The sequence below is a fragment of the Chaetodon trifascialis genome, chromosome 11 (assembly GCF_039877785.1).
Source record: "Chaetodon trifascialis isolate fChaTrf1 chromosome 11, fChaTrf1.hap1, whole genome shotgun sequence".
In the NCBI taxonomy this organism is placed as follows: domain Eukaryota; kingdom Metazoa; phylum Chordata; class Actinopteri; order Chaetodontiformes; family Chaetodontidae; genus Chaetodon; species Chaetodon trifascialis.
Window position 1 is genome coordinate 15,689,523 of NC_092066.1, and position 25,026 is coordinate 15,714,548.

The 25,026-nt window shown below is 41.6% G+C and overlaps 2 protein-coding genes across 2 annotated transcripts; one reads left to right on the plus strand and one right to left on the minus strand.

Moving 5' to 3' along the window:
• Nucleotides 1–7,279: 7,279 nt before the first annotated feature.
• ccl20l (C-C motif chemokine 20-like) lies at nt 7,280–8,965 on the plus strand. Its single transcript, XM_070974947.1, has 4 exons — nt 7,280–7,377; nt 7,560–7,680; nt 8,205–8,282; nt 8,413–8,965. Exons 1-4 carry the CDS (start codon nt 7,296–7,298, stop codon nt 8,558–8,560), a joined length of 429 nt encoding a protein of 142 aa, XP_070831048.1. The 5' UTR covers nt 7,280–7,295; the 3' UTR covers nt 8,561–8,965.
• Nucleotides 8,966–22,615: 13,650 nt separating this feature from the next.
• LOC139339365 (eotaxin-like) lies at nt 22,616–23,764 on the minus strand. Its single transcript, XM_070974948.1, has 3 exons — nt 23,562–23,764; nt 23,333–23,450; nt 22,616–23,035 (listed from the first exon to the last, which is right to left on the minus strand). The coding sequence occupies exons 1-3, from the start codon at nt 23,626–23,628 to the stop codon at nt 22,774–22,776; spliced, it is 447 nt and encodes a 148-aa protein (XP_070831049.1). The 5' UTR covers nt 23,629–23,764; the 3' UTR covers nt 22,616–22,773.
• Nucleotides 23,765–25,026: the final 1,262 nt, after the last annotated feature.

Below are 25,026 nucleotides of genomic sequence, written 5' to 3' on the forward strand. Positions count from 1 at the left end.
AGACTTATTTGTAGGCTGCAGAGATTAAAACAGGGGCCCTAACAAGTAATCGCCCACACTCCTGGCTTTGGACTGACTAAATAACTTTAAATACATGAAATAAAGGTGCCATTTTCTGCTGTTGACAGACACTCTCAACCCTAGGTTAAGCCAGCCGTGAAACCACTAATTTAAGATAAATAATGGAGCATATAGTCAACAAATGCCTTTAGATAGTTGTAGTGGCTCGTCAGAAGTGACATTAAGCAGTGATAATCCGGAGGGGAGGCAGCAGGCACGGGGTCATTACACGTCACGTTTTTTTTTTTAAATCTCCACAGCCAGTCACATCAACACCAAAACACGAATGTGTCAAAATTTCCTGATGTGTGGCTGAACTGCTTGAATTTAGCTGCCTTCAGGGCAGCTGAGGTTGTTGGTTGGTTGAAGGCTCTTTGTCCTGAGCAGCGTCACATGAAGAGTGTGACTACAGCGCCACCTGTTGATGGCTGTTGGGGGAAGGAGGAGAAACTCAATGAATGCTCAGGGATCATTTCATGCAGGCTGTTGGATGTTTTAAGGATAATTGGAGGAATATAAGGAGCCTCAATCATTCCCTCACCATCTGTCAACTACACTTTCATCATTTTCATCTAAAAGTCCCCACAAGCAAGGACATAATGTAGAAATAGGAGCATTGTAACAACAAGGCGCTTATAAAGAAAAAGGCACAGGACGACGGCCTCGTGTATAGTGTGGTGGAGCAAACAAAGAGCAGGCTCATGACCCGTCCTCCTACATGCTCCCTTCTCTCAAAGACTCCAGCGAACAATCACTCGGTGGAGGCACAGCTTGAAGAATACTTTCATTTACATTGATCCAGTGGAGTTTTCCCCTATCAGACACACCGAGCACAAAAGGTGAAGCAGAGATGTGCTCACGTTGTTTAGTCCTTGTTTAACATGGACAAAGGCAAGGTCTCATAACCTCTGGTGAAATCGACCAACAAAGAGCACAGAATTACAAGCGTTTGGCTGATTTCAAGGAGAGGGAACTGTATGTGTGAGCGCCTTTGAATGTATGTGCTTGTGTGGCTCTCCGTCTCAGCCGGTCTCCATCTCGCTTTGTGTCTTCACAGTTGCTACGCCGAAACCATCTCGATCCCCTATAAGGCATCATAATGGACCCAGGAAGAGCATCTGGCGCTTTGAGACGCCAAAAAAACGATCTCCCCGCTTCGACCTGCCACTCTTCCCCCATCCACCATTATACCGTTTTCACGTTTCATTCTCCCCCAGCGCCACGACAGACTGCGCAATCACAAAGACCCAATTAGCCGAGAGGGGATCACGATTTCGCCCAGGGACCGATGGGCCAATCGCATCGGGCAGCGAACAGCGAGGGCCTATGGGGCAGCGGCGCAGGTGGGTGGGACATGGCTTTGGGGTGGAGGTGACAGAGTGACATGGATGGAGAACGCTCCGTTGTTTCTGGTCATTTGTGTCACCAAAGTTTTGATTGATGACCGTCGGGATGTTTTTCCCACTCTCCCTTGAGATTCCCAGCTCTCTGGAGGGGGTTTCCACAACGGGACCCCAGCTTCAAACCCGTACTTTCACTTTGGCCCTTAGCCCTGTGGCACAGAAACACACATCTACACACATCTAGACACACACACTTCCTTTTTGTTCCATTTGGGGCCCCAGGTGGCTGCTGCCCACACATCTGTATTCTACAGCACTAAATATAGGCCCTGTGTCTGTTTTTGTTTGTATGTGCACATGTGAATCTGAGCTCATACACACACAGAACCAAGTGTGTAATAATGATGAAGAGAATGGAAAGAACGGGAAGAAATAAAGCAAAGTACATACGAAGTAGCCAAATGTAAATGCATGCATGTGTGCAAGAGTGTAAAGAGAAAAGCCCGAGGGACGGTAGGTGTGTGGGCGGCTGAGAGAGATGAACAAAAGAAGCAGAGAAGAGAGATGAGGAGCAGCGCGCTGCCAGTGAGGATTTGATTGGGTGGGTGGGTGGGTGGTGGTGGTGGTGGTGATGAAGAGGGGTGGGGGGGCGGTGGTGTTGGGTGTTGAAAAAGGATCTTCCCTCAAAGCTTTGCTAAGATATTCCTGGAGCGAGTAAGGGTTTCATTTGGCTTGCAGTCCTACACAGAGTGCTTACATCGTACTGGGAGCTAAAACCATTTAATATTCATACCACTAGAGTGAAATTCTCTGGGTTATAGGACAGATAATAGTCAGATTTTCTAAATCTGTATGGTGTGAGTGTGTGTGGTTGAACTCCTCAGGTCGTCAAACCGTCATTAGCATGTCCGAGGCGTTTCGTTAGTACCCAGTTCTCTCCATAACAGCTGCTAGTCTGGCGAATTACTCAATTGATGTGCGTATGCGTGTGCATGTGAATCCGTGTCTGTGCGCGTGTGTTCAGTATAAACAAAGGAAGAAGCGAACAGAAGGTTTCATCAAAAACACCAAAACACCAAAAGTGTGTGTGTGTGCGCGCCGTGCATGTGCTCACTTTGATGATGGAGGAAATCTCCATCAGGATCTTGCTTTCGGAGCGTGTGTGTGTGTGTGAGTGTGCGTGTGTGTACGTGACTCGTGTTTGTGTGCCGTGTTTGTCTGTGATTGCATAAACATGGTGTCAGAGTGATGAGATGTTCTTTCCATCCATCTGTTCTGCTGGCATTTACATCTTCAGAGGGCGACAATAGAGGAGAGACAGAAAGAGAGAGCGAGCACGAGAAGGACGGAGATAAACAGTGGAGATTCTATGATGATCTTTGTTTTGGCTGTCAGTCAAAAGAGCAATAACACAGTCTCAGGTCACCTGTGGAGCAGCATGGCTCCTCTCTGATGTGATCTTTAACATGTCTGAGGGTTTCTAAGTATCTGTGAGAGGACGTGTGAGAGTGAAGCTGCAGTGCGTCTTCCTGTGCTTGTGGTTATGAGAGTGTGTGTGTGTGTGTGTGTGTGTGTGTGCCTTCGTGGATGTATGTAGTGTGTGTTTAAGAGACAGAGAGAAACCTCATTGTTCTCTTCCTCCTTATCTGCTGTCTCAGTGGAGACCCCGTGCTGTTTCCCCCTCAGCGATGTGACCCGGCTGTGATACCACACGGCCTCGTCTCTGCAGATAACAGACCACCCTAAAAATACTCCTCTTTCTCCCACTCTAACACTCTTCCCCTCTGTTCTCCTCACCTCTTCTGGCTCACTGTATCCCCTGGAGTCTCCCTGGCCAGGAGTAAGCTCTGCCAGCATGAAATACCCACCTCGAGGCGCTTCCTAATGTCACAGAGGTCCTTTAATTCTATATTTTCCCCTCTTTTCGTCTTCCACTGCTCGTTCTGTTGGAGGCCGTGGATGTTACAGTGTCGGCCTGAGCAGCAGAAGTGCGTCTCGGACTGTTACATCACAAGTTTTCTTATAATTTTCCACAATAATTCCTCATCCCCCCTGCAGCTACTTCAGTCACCCACACTCTGGACACACAGGGCAGATGGGATGTAGGAGGAGACGGTGAGGACAGAATCTGCCGGGCTCACATAATTATACATCAAGTAGTTTTACCATAACTCCTCAATAAAATATCGCAGAGTGCATTGTTTTCTGTGCCTCACGGGTTTGACAGTCTGGAACAATGCTAATTATGATGAACTGGGCTTTTTTTTTTTAATCACGCTACAGCCAAGTGCTTTGAGAGCTTTTTCATCTCTCTGCTGCCTCCCTCGCTGCCTAAGCTCTCCTCTGTTGTGAAGTGCTTTTAAGGAGACTGACAATGACCCTTTCTGTAGTTTTGAGGAAGTTTCTTGCTAATTTCAAATGCTTTTATTCCTAGCTCCTTTGCCACATTTGACATTTGGGGTTAGAAAGCTGTCGTTTTTTTGTTCTTTTTGTGTGAGTGCCTATGTGTGTGCGCGCATCCTCGCCTTCCTTTTGGCCCAAACCCACGCAGGTGACCAGAGGGGGCCTTGTGTGGGTGGACAACTCAATGGCGACCCCCTCTCTGTACCCTCACCCTCCCTCCTTTCCCCTCCCCTTCCCTTTTTTCTTGCCCTCCGTCCACTAGTGTGAGTCCAAAAACAGGGAGGAGAGGGGGCCCAGGAGAAGGAAAAGTCTGCTTCACACCCACCCTCAAGCAAACACACTGGCCAAAAATTTGCAATTGCCAAAATAATATCATAATAAGAAACTGTTATTGGAATGCATGTTTGCCTTTGATCATGAAGTTGGAGATTCTGTAAACAAGAGCAACAAAACACCAGAGGTTGATTTTCTTGCAAGGGAGTGCCGAGACAATGAGTTGACTAATGGATTAATGAGTAAACAGAATATTAACCAATGGCTATTTTGTTAAGGGATTAACTATTAAAGCTACAAGACTCAATATTTTTCTGTTAGCAATTGGTCAAATGATTGTGACAAACAATTATCACCAGCTCTGCATTTGCCCTCAGCTTTAGGGAGTGTTTTGAAGGAATGCTAATAAGGCTTCGTGTATTCTGGATGTGTAAAGGGAAAGTGTTTGCTAGCACGTCAGCTAATCACTTTGATAGGGTGATAATTTGTCAATGTTGTGTTCACAGCTTGTTACACTTCCCAAAGTGGCCAAAAAAATCAATTACTAAGTCATTTTCTGGATGTGGCTTCTCAGATGTGAGGACAGGCTCCTTTTCTCCTTTTCAAAGCACTGCAAACTGAGTATCTGCACGGAATCAGTTCCATTTGTCACTTTGGTAACTTACGATCACGCATTTTTCAGGTATGACTAATGATTATTTTCATCAGTGTTTAATCTGCCAATTATTTTCCAATGTGACATTTTCAGATTGCTTGTTTGGACCAACCAGCCAAGAATTATTCCATTTTCACTGAAAAGCAGTGAATTTTCACATTTCAGAAGCTGAAACAGAATTTTGGTATTCTGCTTAAGAAATTACATGAACAATTAACAGACTGTCAAAATAATTTCTGATTAATTTTCATCTGATCCCCTAATCGATCAATCATCTAATTGTTTAGACTTTAAAATGAGTACATTGACCAATAATGAGAATAATAATTTGTGTGTACATACCCTTGTGTATGTATGTGTTTGTGTTTCAGTGAGGAAGATGATGATAAGAAGCTGTGTTTTGCAGACGATTAGCAGAGATTAGGCTGTCAAACGGACAAGTGTCCAGGTTACCTTTCCCTTTATCAGTAGTCACAATAGGTCACACAATCATACCGTATGCACAAACACATGAGAGGGGAGGAAATAGAAGCCAGCGTATGAAACCATTGTCACACTGTGTTTACGACATGATTTAACAAGCATTGTTTTTATACTATTACATTTCCTGCTTCTCTGTTGTCGAATGACTTTGGTGTCTAGCTGTGCTGAAACCATCTTATTCTACAGCACTGAGGAAAAAAAGCCTGATTTGCATTTCACACATGACAAGCAACCGCTTTTGTTGTCATGACAGACATTCAGGTTGAGCAGGACATTCACTTCACATCCATTTATCATGTCTTGCTTGACATCCATCAGTGGCCTGTACCAGCACTGCCCCCCTATGGGTGAAAGGAGCAAAAACTGCTGTTGGACACCATCAGATGTGGCATGAGTCTGTGTGATGTGCTAAATTGAGATGTGTGGGCCTGACTGCCAAGTGGGAGGACAGAGGAGGTTTCAAGGAGGGCGCAAGTTGGGCAAGTCATCACAGGAACATAATGAGTCATGATCTGTGCAACTGTCACGAAATGACAAAGTTCAGAACAGTCAAAAATCATTCAAGCTTCCTACAGTAGATCAACCACGGTGACGTCTAGGCTGACAAAAACAATACTGAATTGCAACTATATAAACTTAACATCAGTATAGACTTGACATAAATATTCTAATCTGACTGAAATCTATCAGCACAGCTGCCATGGTGTGTTTCCTAATGAGTTATTGCCACAGAGAGATGTACATTCTGAACGTTATCAAGATAATCACAGAAAAAGTAAAATGTCAATTCAGCTCATTTCTGCCCTGTCTAATTAATTCTAGTGGATACTCAAAGATGCATTCACTTTGAGGAGGAAAAGTTACTGTGAAGTTGAGTCATTCCAGTGAATGTCTGGGGGCACAGCAGATGAAAAATCAACCCATTTCTGGCACACAGTACACAACCATTAATCACAGTTACAGTTCATGTGGTGGGAGTCATTCGACTGGCAGCACGGCCTCCGTGCTCTGACAGCAATCATCTACATTTCTTAAGATCCCTTGAGCAACACACACTGAATCCCCCTCAGCTATAATGGCCCTAATCTGCTGCTGGCCTTCACAGTCTTGAACTCACAGATTTCCCCTTCAGGGATCAGTCGAGCATCGCTCTGAGAATGCAATCACGTACTGGAAGTGTAAATGGCAAAACACAAAACCCATGATGACTGTGCAGCATTCATGAATTCATTCATGAATGTTCCTTTCACATTTTTACTGTGCAGGAGGTGCTGATTTTTACAACTAGTCATTTACATCTCGTACATGTAGTTTTTGAGACGTACAGTATGCTAGTGAGCGGTTACAACTTGAACATGTTCCGCCTATCTAGGTCAGTTGAGCTAGATTTGGAGCTGTCAGCTTTCTGCAGATTAAATAGGTCATGCTAACAAGGAGGGGGGGTTTGACAAGCCTCTCATACTCCATCAGTTCTCACCACAAAACAATCTCAAAATTGCTGATTATGTAAAACACCCCGACTTCAGCTTTGAGCTACAAAGTCAAATTGTGACAATGGATCTCACAGTCACTTCTGTCGACACTAGAAAATACACAAAGCAGGATAAAGGCAAATATGTAACAAATTCCTTTTAAGCAAAGGTATGCATGCATATGCACCGAGAGCTCAATATTGTGCGATTTACGGCAGCTTTGGAGAAATTTCAATGAAGGAATGACTGTGTGACAATTAGAATCTGCTGTGCTGTATATGAAGAACTTTGCTGCATGATTATTAACCCAGAAAGCATAAATATAGATGAGAGCCCAAGGAGACAATATGAACCTAATGCATGTTCCACAGTGATACTGTCACAAGCCCACATAAAGAAATCTAGGTGTTGCATAATAGCACAGCAGAGGCTTTAATTTATGATCAAAGTGCAATGCCTGCAACTTTGGCTGCCATGATGCAACAGTGGGCTTCCTGTCCTCAATTTAGGAGCCACAGGTTATAAAAAACACGAGGAGTATCATAGGTATATAAATAGGTGCAGAGGTTACGTATTTAGTAAGTTCTGGTTCTTCGCTTTGTCAACATGGCTCCCAGAGGTATGATCACTGTGACCACCGTTCTCCTCTGCATCACTCTGAGCCTGTTCAGTCCAGCTCCAGCTGCCCGTAAGTTCATTTCATCACATTTGACTGCTCGTCAATCTGATTAAAATACGTTCGCTATTAGATCAAGGGCACTCAACTGAACTGATCAGTCAATAATGTGGTTTGTGTTTGTGTGTGTGTGTGTGTGTGTGTGTGTGTGTGTGTGTGTGTGTGTGTGTGTGTGTGTGTGTGTGTGTGTGAAGTAGGTTCCCATGTGGGCAAAGCCTGTTGTATGAGATACAATAGGAAGCCAGTTCCTTTCCAGCGTATAAAGGGCTACAGAGAGCAAACCACCATGGAAAACTGTCGCATCGAGGCCATCATGTAAGACCCTCTCTACAATACCACCAAAACTCCAACCCTGCCAGCCCCCAAACCACTGTGATATTTGAATATCATTGTCATAGCATGTAAAACCTTCACGGCACAGTTCATGGTTTCCACAGTATTTCTTGCCATAAAAATAAACCATTTGATCTCATGGACCGTATCATTTTGCTGTCCAAACTGTCTGAATTTCATAACTCTAAATAGACAGCTGTTTGTCTGCTCCATAGCTCCATAAATAATGTTTAGAAATTATTTGTACACAAGCTGTGTAGTCTTTAAGATTGACAAAATCCAATTAGCGGGTATCAAAACGCCATCTCTGCTTTTTAAGTGCTGACCGAAATGTGTCACATATGACACTATGACATATTTCAGTACCAAAAGCTGGGACTTTAAGTAGTGTTTCCAGAGTGGAACGCAGCGATCACAGAGGCACTTTTATCAAAACATCACATTTCTACTTTAAACTCATACACTGAACGACAATATAGTGATCTCTGTGTGTCTCATGATTGTAGCTTCTACACAGTTAAGAAGAATGCGATATGTGCTACTCGGAAGGATGAGTGGGTGAGGAAAAATCTGGAATTACTCAGGTATGAGACTCTTCCTCACTTTAAAATACCAATCCATTTGAGTTGACAAAGTCAGGACCAGCTCTGCGTGTGAACAGGGTTTTCTTTTGTTTTGGGGCACTGTGAGTAAAACCTCTTCTCTTCTTTATAGTTCAAAACTGAAGAAGATGTCAAAGGCCAGCTCTGCTGCAGGTGAAACTCTGATGAGGCAAACTGTGAACCCTATATTCAATAATGGAAGTGGATCTTTCTTCAGTACCTCAGAGACCTCACCAAACAGCACTGAAAGTTTCTATTAGCAAAAACCAGGTTGTAGCCTCAGAGATTTGGAGCTAAATCCTTTGTGTTATAGAAATGCCAATTTGAGGGAATGTTTGAGAGAAATTGAACCGACTATAATCCAGTCATGTTGGGGATATTACCTCTGAAAAAGCAAAGAAATGCTAATTACTTTTACTTGCCTAAACATATGCAGCCTCAGCCCTAATACTCCATTTAATCATGACTTAAGGGGAACCTGAGAACAGCTTTGAGATTATTGACATAGATTATGCGCTTAGCCACTTAGTAAATGTTTGAACACGAACATTTCTGTTTTTTTAAACATGCTTTTGTGACGATGCTGTTTTATTTCCTGCAATGAATCTCCTGTTTAATGTGAGTTAATGTGCTAAAATATGCCAACAGCAATCCTCATAAACCAATAAAAAGTACTCCACTGTTGTTGTCCACATTTATTTTATCAAACTACAATACTGTCTCACAGTAGTGTGTCATGTAACTTTCACTGTTGTCACAGATAACTTTTACTACTCTTACTACTATTAAAATGAATGTTTAATTGGTGATTAAAGAGCAATTAGTCCTTACAACATATTTTCAAGTAACATGTAATAACGTGTCTGGATGGGAAAGCCCTTTAACATCATTGAAAGGTCAATTCTTCCGAACAACAGACGACACAAGGCCCACAGATTGTGCAAACTGGGCAGACTGTTGCTCTGCATGCTGTATGTTTGAGTAGCGTGACATGTGTGCCTGGTGTACCGAGAAAAGGATGCTGGCAGCACATCTGCTGGAAGGTGTCTGAAAACTTTTCCATGAGCTGTCCTGCCCCCCCCCCGAGCTCATGCAAATGCGTGATGTGAGTGACAGGGAGGCAGTCTCTTGTGCTATTTCAGATCAGCACCCCAAGGGGTTGGTGCTCCAGTCAGACAAGGTGACTCCCTCAATGACACGCTCTTCTCATCCAAACTGTCCTGAAGTAACCTCACCTCCCCACTAGATGGCAGGATCGATCTGTAAAAAGCTGCATCTCTGCCAGCTTCATCACGAGGTCTTGTTGGTATTTGATAAGCGCAGCTACCCTTGATTTCCGATATCAACCAACAACAATGGCACATATTGATGGAGGACAAGAGGTTTTATTTTGTTTAAGCCTTAAAATGAACACACGGACAGGACAGCATGAGGAAAATGGAAAGACAAATAAATAGTGCTCGTAATAAATATTAAATATTACAGTACAACATTAGAAAGCATTTTAAATATTTTAAATTAATGCAAGACAACTGGCGAAGACATTCATGGTGGTGACAATGCTTTCTAGGGGCTGGAGGTTTTAGAGGTGGGAGCAGTAGTAGCAGTAGCAGTAGTAGTCTTCTTCGCTCTGCGGACCTGCCTATAAAACACACAAAGAAGACATCACAGTTAAAATAACAGTTTGTCCCCGAGCGAGTGTGATACATCATGTGTCAAATGGTCAGTGCTGGTGACTGAGTGACAAAGGCCTGCTCACTCTAGCTCTCTGATTTTGTCGAACACCCAGTCCTGTTTCCAGTGGCTGCAGACCTCTCCCTCTGTGGTCTCAAATCTGGATGGGGGAAAAAAAGATCAATCACAAGCTCAAACCAATTTTCGTCAAGAGCTTGGATTTTATTCTCTTTTAAAAAAGATAAGGCGACCATTCTTACATGACAGCGCGGACGCATGGGAGATTCTTCCTCTGGATCCTGTAGCCCAAGATGGGAGCAGTGACGTTCATGATACTGACCTCAGTGCAGCACCTGACTATCTTGATTTCTATTTTTCAGAAAAACAAACAAGGACGGGCTGTTAAATCTCTTGACTTTGCGACATCAAATCTGAATAAATACACACAGTGATGGATTATATTTTCATCACAAGTCAACCATTTCAAACATGCACAGCGTATTACAGCATTATGTGGACTCTGGCCGTCCTAGAGAAGGCTAGCAGTGTAATATGGTGCAGGATATCTGACACTTACGAGAAGCTGTTGCTGCCATTGCCAGGACCCCGGCGAGCAGAGCCAGGCATGCCAGTCTTCTGATACACAGCTGCATGGTTATCGCCTGAGATGTTCCAGATGTTCTTTGCAGAGGATGATTGTTTGACCTGGCAAATGGACACGTCTGATCTCTTTGGATCAGACCTCTAGGTTTTATAGCACAAAAAAGGGAACCAGGGCAAACTGACCGGATGAATCGTCTCATTGGGCTTCCTACATTGTGTGTGTGTGTGTGTGTGTGTGTGTGTGTGTGTGTGTGTGTGTGTGTGTGTGTGTGTGTGTGTGTGTGTGTGTGTGTGTGTGTGTGCGAGCGCGCACGTGCATCAGGGTGGGGTGAAGGATGTACTTGGGTGACTGTAGTCTATCATTTCCTTTTTTGTTACTTAATCCAGACATTGACTGAGCTGACTTAGAAATTTACTCAAATTGAAGCTGCATCTTAAGGACTGAATCTAAGACTAATCTATTAATATAGTAGATTATTATAGATATTCTGTGTGCAGCTGAAATGCCAAAAATTCCCAAGAAATGTCAAAATATTACAAAACGTTTTTTTCCACTTGGATAAAAGCAAAATGCAACAGTGTGATGGAAACTGACTCAGCAAATAAATCCTAACACACATGAAGCACGTGACTTACACATCTACCGAGGCTTCCACTCCACTGGAGAGACTAATAAAAGCAGCAAATGAAAACTTCAGATCTGTGTGGAGCGATAAGGAGACTCAAATACAGGATGGATGACCAGGGGGAGACATGAAGGAAGAAGTTTAGACCCACTGGTTTACTGGTACCAGAGTGGAAAATCAGCTCTACCAGCTGTTTATCTCAATGAAATAATTTTCTTTTTCCAAAATTCAGTTTGCACAACATTTGGATAGATATCTAGGGTCTGTCTGTCTATACAGTAAAGGTTAGCTCTGTGATAGACTGGCTCAGGCTGTTCCCAGCTTCTTCCACAATGCATACTGGGATACGCTCCAACCCTCAGGGCCCTGAACAAGGTAAGCCAGAACAGAGAAGAGATGGATGGGCAATCATATACTGTTTTAACAATGACGTTCTTTATCGAATAATTGATTTGAATTTTAAATGGTTGCCTTTTGGTATAAATCCTGCTGATTTCAGCAATCGTATAAAGGCAACATCACATGCTTGCCACTCTCCGCAGTGTGTCATCTTTCTCGTTTTCTATCCCTCCTCTTTCTCCGGTGCTGGCTGTCATGGTCAGCGCCCGGCCAAGAAAAGGGGAAGGAAGGAGATCTGAAGGTTTCCCACCACAAGTTTCCACCACCCAAATTTGGTCATTTGTCCTTGTATGCTCCATGATTACAGCTACAAGTCTTAACTTGTCTGAGGGGGCCTTCATGATTTAGACCATTCAGACAGTAAAAAAGATCAAAATTACTTTGCAAGTCAAAATGCATTCCTTGATATACTGAATATCTGACGCACCATAAACTAAGTGTTTTTTGGTTTTTTTTTACCTCAGTTTAGTTGCAGCATTATAAAAAAAACACAAAAAAGAACGATCAAATCGAGTAAGAATCAGGTCCTTGCTGCAGAAGTACAAGAAAACCACTAGTTATGTCCCACAAGACAAGAAATAATTCAAAAAGCAAAATAATTTGCTCCTTCTGGAATGTATTTGTTTGAAGTAATCATTTGTATTATTTGAATTACTGCTATATATTTCAAATATTTCTATGTAAAAATCACTGGCTTCATATGTGACCCCTGTGGACCTCCGTTCATGACCAGTAGGAATTGCATTACTGAACTCATCTCCACCTACAAGTCTGAGGCACAGTGCTCAACTCCTCATAGTATGTACCCTACTACACCATACAAACAGTATTCGAACCCCATGATGGGTAACAGAACCACCAGTGATCATTTCTGAGAGTTTAATGATAAATAAAATACAAAAACAAAAAGTTCATCCACAACAAAAATGACCCCCCAACAGCCTCGGGATCGTGTTGCTGAGTTTGGATGTCAAGTCTTTTAGCAATAAATCATAAGAATAGGCCTTCGAAAATGCAGAACTTGCAGACTTTCTCACTGTCCTTTGATGATGCCAAATCCTTAACTTCTCAAGAAAGCCATGCCCATGTCCTACTGCCTTCTTAGGAAGACACTACAGCAGTTTTGTGTCAATTTGCAGAAATGTGGAAAAGAAACGAAAAGAAACCACCACACAGTTTGGTCCCGAGGGACTAATCTTGAAGATTTGTGCACATTACAACAGAAACAAGTTTGATAGGTAGAGGAAAGATTCACTGGAACAAAAAAAGCCAACTGAATCCATCTGGCAACTAAAAATGTATATCAGAAGTCCATCATCCCAAGTGCCATCAATATTCAGATCTCCACAAAGTGACTGATGAGATTTAATGTTACCCTGTTTGTTTTGCTAACTGCTTGTCTGTTTTTTATGATGATGAATCTTGTGTTTTGTTGACATGAGGTCAAATTTCCATGATAATGGTCAATTAAGACTCTATTCTACTCTATTCTCCTTAAGACATAATACGTCAAGCTGAAGAATAGTTCTAACGTCCATAAATCTCAGCACCTGGAGGGGAAATCACTGTCACTGCTATCAATCAACAATCCTTATCAACCTTTCAAATATAAAGTGTTATGATCTTTAAACAAGCAGTCTTCAGAAAACTGGCAGCGGGCCCGACTCTGCACTTCCTCACCTTTGTCAGCTCAAGTTCACTTGATTTATATCTCTCAAACTGCCATTTCAATGCTGCATTTGTTTCAGAAGGACTGCTTTTAGTTTCTGTGGTTGCAATTAATGTCAAGTGACGTACGCTTCCATTCTTCATAAAAATCACCAGTAATCAGCCTAATATGTATATGCTGTAATAATGTGAAGAACTGCATGTAAAATAACTTGTACTGATGCATCTCCAAGCACACAGCTTTATACAGTAGACTGTTAGCAGAGTCATCGGATATTGAATTGCACAAACCTGATTTTACTGGATATGGTGCACTTGATTGAAACGTTAAAATTCCTCATCAATGAAAAGCAGAAGCGACAACTCAAAATGAGGAAGGAAGCACTAACAGTGTGATCGGCTTCACTGAAATGAAGATGAAATTGTGAAACATGGTTTGCGCTTTTTAAATCATGAATTGAAAAAGTAAGTTCTCCTTTTTTTTAGGCACCTCATTCACAAGTTTTATCTTACATCAAAGCTGTTAATCTAACAAACTGGGTCGTGTCGTTATCTTTATGGGCTCCAGCATACTTCAAAATGATAGAACAATACATTACAATGTTTGGTAGAGCAATCTTAAACCGAGTCATTGCCTGCAGACCTAAGCAGTCTGCGGCACAACTAAGGAATATATCAGTAAGTTATAATAACGAACATTCGGTTGCATTCATTTCAGAGGGACAGGGTAGAGTCAGCCAAAAGTAATGGACCCTTTTAAGAAAAATTCCACTTACACTGTTATTTTAAAAGCACCTCCATCAGTGACTATAAGTCAACTTCTGCAGTCATTTCAGCTTTGTGCTCACATTTCTATTTTAAAAGCTTAATCTAATTTTGTTACAGCATTGTTCATGAGTCATAATCCCCCTTAAGTTCTGTATTATGACATAAAATAGTTAATATTAAGATATTTGTCAATTCCATGACTTCCTTTAATTTGACTGAGCAGTAAGCATTCGTTCACAGAAGTGAAAGTGACCCACTCTGTGCTGTCTTTGTACAAACTGGTCATGCACTACTCATTAAAGAATGAGTTTGAGACTAGCGTGAGTGAAACACAATCTACTGCTATATGAAATAACAACGAAGCAAATTTATGAACACAACTACTCCAAATCACATAAGACACTGCCTGTCATTGCATGGCAAAATCATACATACAAGCCCTTTCTGATCTGACTTCAAACAGCTGCCTATTTTCATATCCAGCAGTTACAGCGCAACGTTTTAATTCAGCATTATCATACATGTACTGGTAATCTGAACTTCGTCACATTTCAGTAGAAATGATGAAAAGCACAAATTTAACTAATCTGTGGTTTGCAGAAACATACAATGCCAACATTTTTTTCTGGGAAGATATTCAATGAGGTTTTGTATAACAACATCACACTACTTCCACTTTGTTCCTGACAGACGAGAGTCATCAATCTCACTGCCATTGAAGGTACTTTTCAGGTAACATATGTTATGACAGCATTTAAATAAATTACAAATGGTGTCATTTTTCATAGTTTTTAAAGCTTACCTGGATTCTAAGTGAAGAATCCAACGAGTCCAAATCCTGAGATGGTCCCTCCATCACGTCGTGCTGCTCAGCATCTCTCAGGCTCTCACACAGTTTGACTCTGAAAAAACAGCATATATAAGACATGCCGCACAGTATTTACAGCCATTGTCCATTAAAGAACAAGGAGAATGCAGCAGGAACTATTCTGCATAAAAATGGCTACGATTATATGTCATTTCTGCCAGCAAAACTCACATTTCACTCTCTTAAAAATGTCAAATGTTACACAACATCTCTACTATTATCTTCCTCCGCTTTACTTTCATGGAAATAAACGTAACACTACATAGCTGACATAGCTGACATTGTGGTAAGCTAACATTAGCAATCTAGTGGTAAGCTAATGTTTAGCTTACCACAACCTGCGAATTTGTCATTAAATACTCCACATAATCAATTTGGATCCTCCTAACATTTTACAATGAACCACAGTATCCCAAAACATAATAACGTGGCCCTGTTTTATTTTGACTTTAAATGTCAAATAAAATAGCCACTTTTAAACTTGCTTCTTTAAGCTAACTCACATTCATCTTCACCGTTTCCATATCTTCAACCGATAGATGTCTTTGCACGCGCTAGCGCCCTCTGTTGGACATTCAGGAAACCTGCAACTATTCTTCCTAATATATACTATTCCTTGTAAAAAAAAAAAAAATACTCGCGTTGGCTCCATGATGATCCTCATTCTTTGGTGTAAAACATATTTACAGCGGTTGATCCCTATAGGCATTACCAAAGTATTGAATTAATTAAGTATTAAGTAATTATTTCAATAGCTTTCATGTTTTTTAAGGAATGAGGATCCTCATCACTTCTACCTGATGTTGTGACAGGGATTTGTGCGATTTGCTTTACTTCATTTACCACATGAGTGCACAAGTGTCAAAATAATTTTTATATCACTTTTGTAGTATCTGTATGAAAAATATAGGCAGGTATAAATGAACTGGGGGCATTCCAAGCCAAAACTTTCAGAAGATGGAAGTGAAAGAACAAGTGAGCACAAACCATGGAGGTTTCAGAGGAACAGTGTGTATCTGTGTACCATGTGCAGCTGTGTTTGTGTACATAATCTTACCTGCAAATGCTATGAGACTAACACCAGGGTATGCATTTTCTCTCCCTGCATGTACTGTGGTTGCAGAAATGAGTGCACCAGCATCTCAGCTCACCTCAAAAGCCGAACAGTAGAGAGCTACTGAAAGTAACAACACACTCGTACTGCAAGAATGAACCTTGACAAAGGTTGCCCTTTGTGTGTATCTCATTTTGAGGCTCATAAGGTTTTCCAGGCTCTATCGAGTTTGATGTTAGTTATCAGTGGATCTATTTTTATTTGTGCCAAACCTGACAAACAAAATGAAGTCTCACTGATATCATCATTTTAACTGACCATAACGATCAAGATCAAGTGTCTGATATCCTGCCATCGCAGGTACAGATATAACAGGCATTTTCCATATAATCATTTGAACTGTAAGTATCATGAAGCTGAATGTAAAGACCACATCCTTCTGCAGTGGAAAATGCATTGACACCCTCAGACCACCACTGATGAGTGAGTGGAGGGGCCAGGACCGCAGTGACAAGCTGCCGTAGGAGGAAATGTGTACTCTACTTTCCAGCCGTGTGCGTATCAGTGGGTGCAGCATGCTCTAGCTGCCAGCAGCTTAAATAAATGTGTTGGCTGTGTTGGGTTTAAAAGGGTGTTGCAGAGCAGACAACGCACCATAGCTGTTTTAGCCACAGACACAATGACACATCTCACATTTGTCTCGCTAATCCTTGTAGCCATCATGGTGTCTACATCCTCAGCTCAAGGTATGAACATTATGAACATTTTTATGAGTGTGGGTTTTGTACAGTAATGTAATATTTCACATATGTGCATGATTCTGTTAGATTGTAGAAATGATGATGGCAATAACGGACTCTTGTGTCTTCATTCAAAGGTGGAATAGCCAGCTGTTGTCGAAAAATTTCAAACACTCAAGTCCACCGAGATCTCCTGAAGGGTTACTACGGTCAACATCGACCGTCATGTCCGATTAACGCAGTGGTGTAAGTCATCCAGTCTGTTCAGCACTGATTTAAGTGCATGGTTTCTTATCATTGGATCTTTTTATACTAACAGTTTGGTACATGTAAACTGATGCATTGTATTTCAGAATTAACCATAATTATTTTTTGAGTTTTTGATCAACTCTTCAAAAACGCTGCAACGTGTTACTGAGTGTGTGCTTATTGGTGTCGTGATTTTTCAATAGATTTACCACAGTGAAAGGCATCAGAATCTGCTCTGACCCCGACAGACTGTGGACAAAGACCAGCATGGCCTACATAGATGGAAAGAACTGGCATTTCCAGCGTATTGTGTGACATCACTGACACAATATCCACCTGAACACAAAAATACAGCACTATTGAAAAAGATCTGAAAGCTTTCTCTTCCACTCTTTGAGTTCCACAGACTGAATGAATGTTTTCATACTTTCGGCAAATGTATTACCTCACTCTGGTCAAGTTACATATCTATTGCATTTGCTTTTTTTAATGTTTAATTTTCAGTTATATAATGCTTGATAATCTGTATCAGTGTAAATATTTCAATGATGCATTTCTTTCATTTCGCAATGTCACTGAGTGATATTAATAAAAATTATCACAACATATTGGCTAAGTTTTGGTGATTGTGGTGATTCTGCAGGATAGATTACTGTGCAAGTCTGTGTATGGAGAAAAGCTACAGGCTGTATCTCAGCATCTTGAAGTACACTCTGCTCCTTATTTCATCTCTTCATGTGTTTCATTTAGACAAAAAGACTGCAAAGGACAGATATTCACCATGGTAACACAGCTGAGTCTATGAGCAGTGCCACTCTTAGCAGAGTACAAGATGGGAGAGATTCTTAGAAGAAAGTGCGAGTCAAAGAGTCAGTGGTAGAGGAAGTGTTCAGAAAACTTCACTGAAGTAAAAGCAGGCGCACCAAACTGCAAGAATACTCCTAAAATTCCCACTTTGAAAATATTACTTCAGTGAAAGTATGTATGTGTTATTGAAAGTAAAGTTACCCACTGCAGAATATCAGTCAATCAATCGCACGTAATTCATATGGCACCTTTCAAACTAATCAAATGTAACTCAAAGTGCAGTGAACACAATGTGGGATGTTAAAAATGGATTTAGAGACTAACGTACATGAGAACAACCAACCGGTGCCCTAGAAAAAAGTTGATTGAATAAGACAACAATAAAAGATGGGTAGTAAAGATAATAACAGATAATGAAAGAATAATGTGTCCTCAAAGTGTAAATCATTAATGATGATGCATAAATGTGTAATAAGCACAATCCAATGTTCCCTAAGAAAGACCACATCAATAAGATATGGATTAACATAGTTTAATGCATGTTATGGACGGACGAGAGCCAGATGATGAACCAGGCATGTATAAGGGGATTCAAGGGTGGAGGGGTGAGGAATGAAGAGATGATGGGTGAGGGTAGAGTGATGAAGACGTAAGGGGAAGAAGGGGGAAATCTGGGGGATGGTGATGGACCGGTGTCAGCTGGCAGCGGGGAGACAGGAGGCAACCTGGGGGAGTCGAGACTCTGTGTGTGAGCCGTCCCTGCAGATGCTTGGGACTTCTGGTTAGTCCAAGGAGTGGTCTTTGTTCCTGAACCTACTTATAAAACTGCATTTTTCAAGGTGGTCCTGATTTTAACTGTAATACAGACAAGTCCATCAGATGATTTATATGTAAAATCTTAATTTGTAAAGCATCTAGTAAGTGCAGCAGTGAAATAAACATAGTGGAATTAAAAGCACAATGGTCACTGTGAGTCACCATTATGGTGACTGCAATGTTCCATCTGCCTTCAGTGTGACATGGTGGGCTTCAGAATGGCCATGTGGAAGCTTAGGGGGCTTTCAGTTCACATGTTTCCATCATTTGGTGGAGCTAACATGATGTGTGATTAAAAAAAGAGGTATGAAACAAACTGCTATTTACTCTGCATGGGCGGAGAGAGAAAGTGCAGATGGGGGAAGATAGAGGTCCTGAGAGCGGGGAGTGTTTGAGGTCGGTGCAACATTTGCTTAAGCCGCAGTGCAATGGGTTTTCCCCACCCATGCCTTACGTTAGTGGCCCACCATTGTTGCATCTTATGACTGAGATGTTAAGCGCATGAATGCAAAAGTAAGTGACAACTTACTTGTGTGCTGTTGTGATTAAAAATAAGTGTGCAAGTGTGAATGTGGCGTGCATATTGAATAAACCTATGGGTTCCCGTCTTCACAATGCTAGTGCTGTGCAAGGCCATTATTGTGTCATTCGGTTATACAGCACAGTATACAGCTGTATATGCTTGAGATGAAATACAAACATCTATTGTTTTGTAACTAGCGGTGTTTGCAAAGGATTGTGGGTGTTCCTCAGCTGTGCTTTGAGCTGTATTTCTGCCATCTTCAAGTACTTTACATGGCTGCAGTAACAACAGCTATGCATTATTATTTATACTTACACATGGGACTTGTGGGGTAGGAATATTCATATATGCTTTCCTTGAGTGTGTGTGTGTGTGTGTGTGTGTGTGTGTGTGTGTGTGTGTGTGTGTGTGTGTGTGTGTGTGTGTGTGTGTGTGTGTGTGTGTGTCTTCCTATCTTCCTATGCCCCATTGAGTTGGGTTCAGTCTGATACTGAGTGGAGCTGAGCAAAGCGGTGCGGTATCACACTTTCCTCCTGATGGGTTAACCACAAAACACCTCTCCAGTGCACACGCATTCATGACACACACACACACACACACACACACACACACACACACACACACACACACACACACACACACACACACACACACTTTCACAATGTCCAGAACGCGCTGTTAGTGTTTCCTCAGATCAACTTAAAGTTGTATCATCTTCCTAAAGACCTTTTTGACTGGCATGTTCCCCATTATCTATTGGAAACCTCTATTGGAAATAGGACTTGCTGTGTGTTGTGGGGTGGTGCTGCAATTTTTGGGGGACAGTGTATGAGCTGTCATTATCTGTCACTGTCATCATTGGTCCTCTGTCAATGATTCTTCATCAGAAATGTGTAAAGTATTCATCAGAGACAAATCCCCATATAAACAGATGGCCTCCACAGAGGCAAAGGAGCGACTATATTACAAAAGAGAAGTAACAGTGATTCCATCCATCCATCCATCCATTTTCTATAACGCGTATCCTTTTCGGGGTTGCGGGGGGTGCTGGAGCCTATCCCAGCCGTCAACGGGCGAGAGGCGGGGTACACCCTGGACTGGTCGCCAGTCGATTGCAGGGCACATAACAGTGATTCCATGTAGCCTAATTTATCTCCCCATCTGTCGAAAGGTGAGAAAATGTCAAAGCTGTATTTATCAGTGTTTCCCGAGCATGATGAAAGTGAAGTTTAATGGAGTTATGCAGGGTTAAACGGGTGAAGGCTACCTGGTGATGGTGTCCAGATGATGGTTGGTATGCTCCAAAAATGTTGCTGCTGATGTCACATTCCCATTCCCATTAGTCAGATGAAATGATGATGCGAATTGAAGCAGTGAGAGGGAACCAAGACCATTAAGTTGTGGGCTGTAAAACCAAAACACTGAAGTGAAAGATGCTAAAATTGTCGACTGAAGTGAGAAAAACTACAGAGGTGGTAATCATTACTACAAGTGACTCCTTTCACATTACAAGCACTCATTTTCTGATAAGGATAAACATTTTGATTGGTACAGTGTTGCGTATTCTTAGAGATCAATATTCACTTGTATGTTCTCACATTTGACAGTTACGTCACACATGTTCAGTGTTACATACACAGACCTTGTTTTATTGTGTTTAATTTTCTCAGAAGAGAGGAAACACTCAGTAAGTACCCTTCTGCTGAATTAGGTGACCACTAACATGCACTCATACAGGCACGCACGCACACATGCTCGATATGCAGGATGTGGTGGCTGTGGCACACCCGCCCCGCAGTTTCAAGTAAAACCAAACACAACCCTGAAACAGAAAGGCAAGAATATCAGAAATATCACATGTACCATCCATCACACTGCTTATGTACCCCAGATATGAATGCACAGGCCTTTTCTACCTTTTAGTTGTTTTTCAACTTCAGTGTTTTACAGTTTGCATCTTAAAATATGATTTTTCATTCTGATTTATGGATTCATTTATTTATTTATTTTGGCTTAAAAGGAATATCCATTGGAATAAGACTAGAAAGTGATGCAATTTACTATATAATATACCAGATATTAAGTAGCAATCCATCTTGCAGTACTTACTTACTACTATTTATATTTACACAACTTGTCCCAACCAAGTTCAGTGCTTTGTGTGCTGTGATGTTTTTTGACTTTCACATTCAGTGAGGGTTCTGTGGTATTTTGTTTGTGTCACAAAAAAAAGAAAAAAAAAGTTGTGATATGGGGGCATAACATACAAAAGTTAGGACACTGTGTAAAGAAAAATGAATAAATAGAACAGAATGTGATCATTTGCTAATCCTTCAACTGAAAACAATGCAAAGAAAATATATTTGATGTTTTAAATTGATTTTTGTGAATGTCTGCTTATTTTGAATTTGATGCAGCAACACGTTTCAAACAAGTCGCGACAGGAGACAAAAGAAGCTGTGGAACGCTCTAAAAACACCTGTTTGGATCATTCCACAGGTAAACAGGTTCATTGGTAACAGGTGATAGTATCATGATTGGGTATGAAAGGAGCATCCTGGAAAGGCTCAGTCGCTCACAAGCAAGGATGGAGAGAGGTTCACCACTTTGTGAACCCATGATTGTGTAAAGGAGATGAACATGGTTTGTTTGCAAATGACTACATGACAAATGGTCAAAAAGTCTGTTCTCTAAGCACCAATCTCTGGTTTGGAAAGGGCACAGAACAAGATGAAGGCAGGCTGTGACACACCGTCTACGATCATCAATGCTGACCTGCTCAATTCCAGGACTTGTACACATCCCAAGTGAGGAAACAGCCAGGGAAATCAGTGCAGACCCCTCACACTGAGTAGTTTTTGCCACCTGCATCACAAACAGAGAGACCATCCATATAATAAAATAACCTCGTGATGATGAATGTCAAAATAACATATTGTTACATATGTGTCACAGTGTAACAAACACACCATGTCATGTGCAATAGACGTACATATCATCATGTGCATATTTTGTCGACAATAAAATATGCAGAAATCCACCAATTTATATGTAATCTACTTTACCTTCCTTCCATTTTTTGTATAGTCATGCACTACTTGCGCAATACAGCTACAAACCCGACCACAGTGTACACAGAGTACATTTTATTTCTATATATATACATAGCTTGTTTGTTTGATGAGCTGTTACCTACCAACCTGTTTGCTGCACATAACATTTCCTTCTGTGATGTTCTGCTTTGTCTAAATTTGTTATCTCTGTTTATCCGTCTCTATGTCGGTTTCCTTCCTGCACATTTGTTATCTGCACAAAGTGAACGCAATGAGCGTTTCTGAGAACCAGTCAGACTCCTTGCATGTATGCGTCAACATACCAATTCTGGATCAGAGTCTGTTCATTCCAGTTGTACAAAACAAAAAACACAATTTACTCTAAAATACTTTATTGGCAGCTGACTGAAAAAAGGTCACAATTTATGCTTTCTTGATGAACATACACACATTTAAGACAACAAAGTGCGGTTAACACATATTAAAATACATATTGCATATTTAATCATCAGTAGAATAATATATAAAAGCCTGTTTTTGCTTGAGGTTTGTTTACTGTTAAGCAGTCCAACTGAAAGAAATAATATTTGTTGACTGTGGTAACTTTGCTTTGTCTTGTGATTCCTCAGGCACGTTTTCTCAGCCACTTCCTCCCTCTCCTGGACTTCTTCCTCTGCCGTCTCCTTCCATGTCTGCCTCTCCTCTTTGGTGCGTTGTTTGATGCGTAGGATGCTGCTGGTGTGACGTCACTTGTTGATTCGTCTTCATTCTGTCTCATCTCTTTCAATGTTTTTTTTTTTCTCTCCTCGTCCACCTTCAGTTTGGCTCTTCTGGCCCAGGCACTGTTTGGGTCGGAGCAAAGGCTCTTTCCAGTCTTTGTGTGAAATCTGCAATTGATTGCGATCTGTTAATGGCATTGTAATGCTGTTGTAACATTGTTTTTAATTAAGTTCTGAAAAGTCATTAGTGGCAGTTAATCCATGTTGGAACAAAAACATGTTTTCACATGTCTGCATGGCTACGTACCACTAGAGGTAAATGAGGAAATGTGTTTGTTTTTTGTGCTCTAGGTGAACCCCTCCTTTAAAAATATGATGTCGTCTGTGTTGAAGTACATGTGGACATTTGTTCTCATCTGAGATTGAATTCAATTGCATACAGTGTGAAATTGCACGACCACTTACATTATGGCTGCGACTGGACAGATGCCTTCAGACTGATTGGTGTAATCCACAATTCGTTCAACTTTGACTCTGGTTTTGGACAACATGGGGCATAAACAGTTTCCTATTGGTCCGTGGGCTAAACAAGAGAAACATAAAGAAAGAAAAAATAAGTGCCTTTCATTTAATCCTGCCAAACACTCACATACACTCACAATGTAAATCTGGTACTTTTCTTTACTGTACTCACTTGCATGGACCATGCTCATCCATGTGGTGAAGCAGAGAAGAGCGGCTAACGCCAGGCTGAGTTTCATCTTCAAAATTTCACCTTGGCTTTGTCGTTCAGCGGCTGAGCGGAATATCACTCACCATAAATTTATACCATCTGAATCGCCCACAGATTAGAATTCGCTGCTTGGTTGAGTGGTTATCAGAGCGCTGAATCGCCGGTCTTGCTCACACAGCAGGCACGGTGCGGCCTTTCCAATTAGTGCCGTTCTCTCTGTCTTTCTGATCATTCAAGTTGCGATCTTGGCTCTTATAAAAGAGAGCCCTACTGCCTCTCCCCCATCACACACCTAACCCGTCACCATGGAGAATAGTGACTGTGGCCACAGAGTGGGGAGAGGAAAGAATGAGTTCACCATTTAGAAGCTAGAGGTGACAAACAGACCCTTCACCACAGTGCTGCCCACAACGTACAACTGTAAAAGCACAAACGCTCATAGATACGTGTGCACATATACTCACAAACACTTTCCTTCTCACTCACAATGAAAGCCACAAGTTGCCTCTACGTTTAGAGTCACTGTGTGAGACATTTGTTTGAATTCTAATTAAATGTGAGATTGGTCTGGGGAAATTTCCTGTGATTATCCAGATGAGATGAGTGTAAATGATACATTCTTATCATAAATGCTCATAGAAGGTTGAACACACCCACACAGGTGACTTAGCTATTTTTGTCTCTTCCCAAAGACTTCTTGGGTTTGTAGAGACTGTTTCAATGACATCATTTTGACTCATTTGTTGAATTGCTGTGACCTTTGACCTTTTCAGAAGTGGAGGAAGTTATCATATTAGTTTCTACAACCTTGTTCTGCCAGAGCATAAACTGCTCCACAAAAGTCACTTTTCCTTTTGCCAAACTGGCCAACTGGGCTGTGGATGGCCAGCACGAGGAAAAAAAAAGACTAAACGGAGGTGTGAAACTCTAAAATGCTCTCAGCACATGGCATAGCTCTGTCTGACTTTAAAATGAGCAGCCTTTGGTGCAGTAGTTTTGGCTGGAGACAAGCCAGCTTTACATTTCCACCCCACTCAAAGTACCAGGAAGCATTGGTTGAAAAATATATGATGGAGAGGGGAGAAAAGCGCCTTCTAGTAGGACACACATAGAGGAAAGAGGGAGCGTGAAAGCGGTATTCAGGAGTCATGTGTCGATCCTCAAGTTTTAACACAGCATTTAACCAACCGTGAAGCCAGCCATACTGACGATATAATGGACTCCATTTAAAGCTTCAAATGAAAGAGAAGATGAAGGGACTGACAGGGAGAGAGTGAAAGAAATATATTGGTGATGGTGAGGGCGAAGGGCGCAGCAGGTAGTGCGCGTGCCTCACAGCAACAAGGTTGCTGGTTCAATTCCCAGGTCCGGCCTTTCTGTGTGAAGTTTGCATGTTCTTCCCGTGCAGGCATGGGTTCTCGCCGGG

Bases quoted from the DNA above. Each gene is read 5' to 3' on its own strand.
- ccl20l (XM_070974947.1), top strand. From the start codon at position 7,296: ATGGCTCCCAGAGGTATGATCACTGTGACCACCGTTCTCCTCTGCATC. The intron at 7,378-7,559 runs GTAAGTTCATTT...GTGTGTGTGAAG, and splicing joins CAGTCCAGCTCCAGCTGCCC to TAGGTTCCCATGTGGGCAAA. The intron at 8,283-8,412 runs GTATGAGACTCT...TCTTCTTTATAG, and splicing joins AAAAATCTGGAATTACTCAG to TTCAAAACTGAAGAAGATGT.
- LOC139339365 (XM_070974948.1), bottom strand. From the start codon at position 23,628: ATGAAACTCAGCCTGGCGTTAGCCGCTCTTCTCTGCTTCACCACATGG. The intron at 23,451-23,561 runs GTGAGTACAGTA...TCTCTTGTTTAG, and splicing joins GATGAGCATGGTCCATGCAA to CCCACGGACCAATAGGAAAC. The intron at 23,036-23,332 runs GTAAGTGGTCGT...AATCAATTGCAG, and splicing joins TGTCCAGTCGCAGCCATAAT to ATTTCACACAAAGACTGGAA.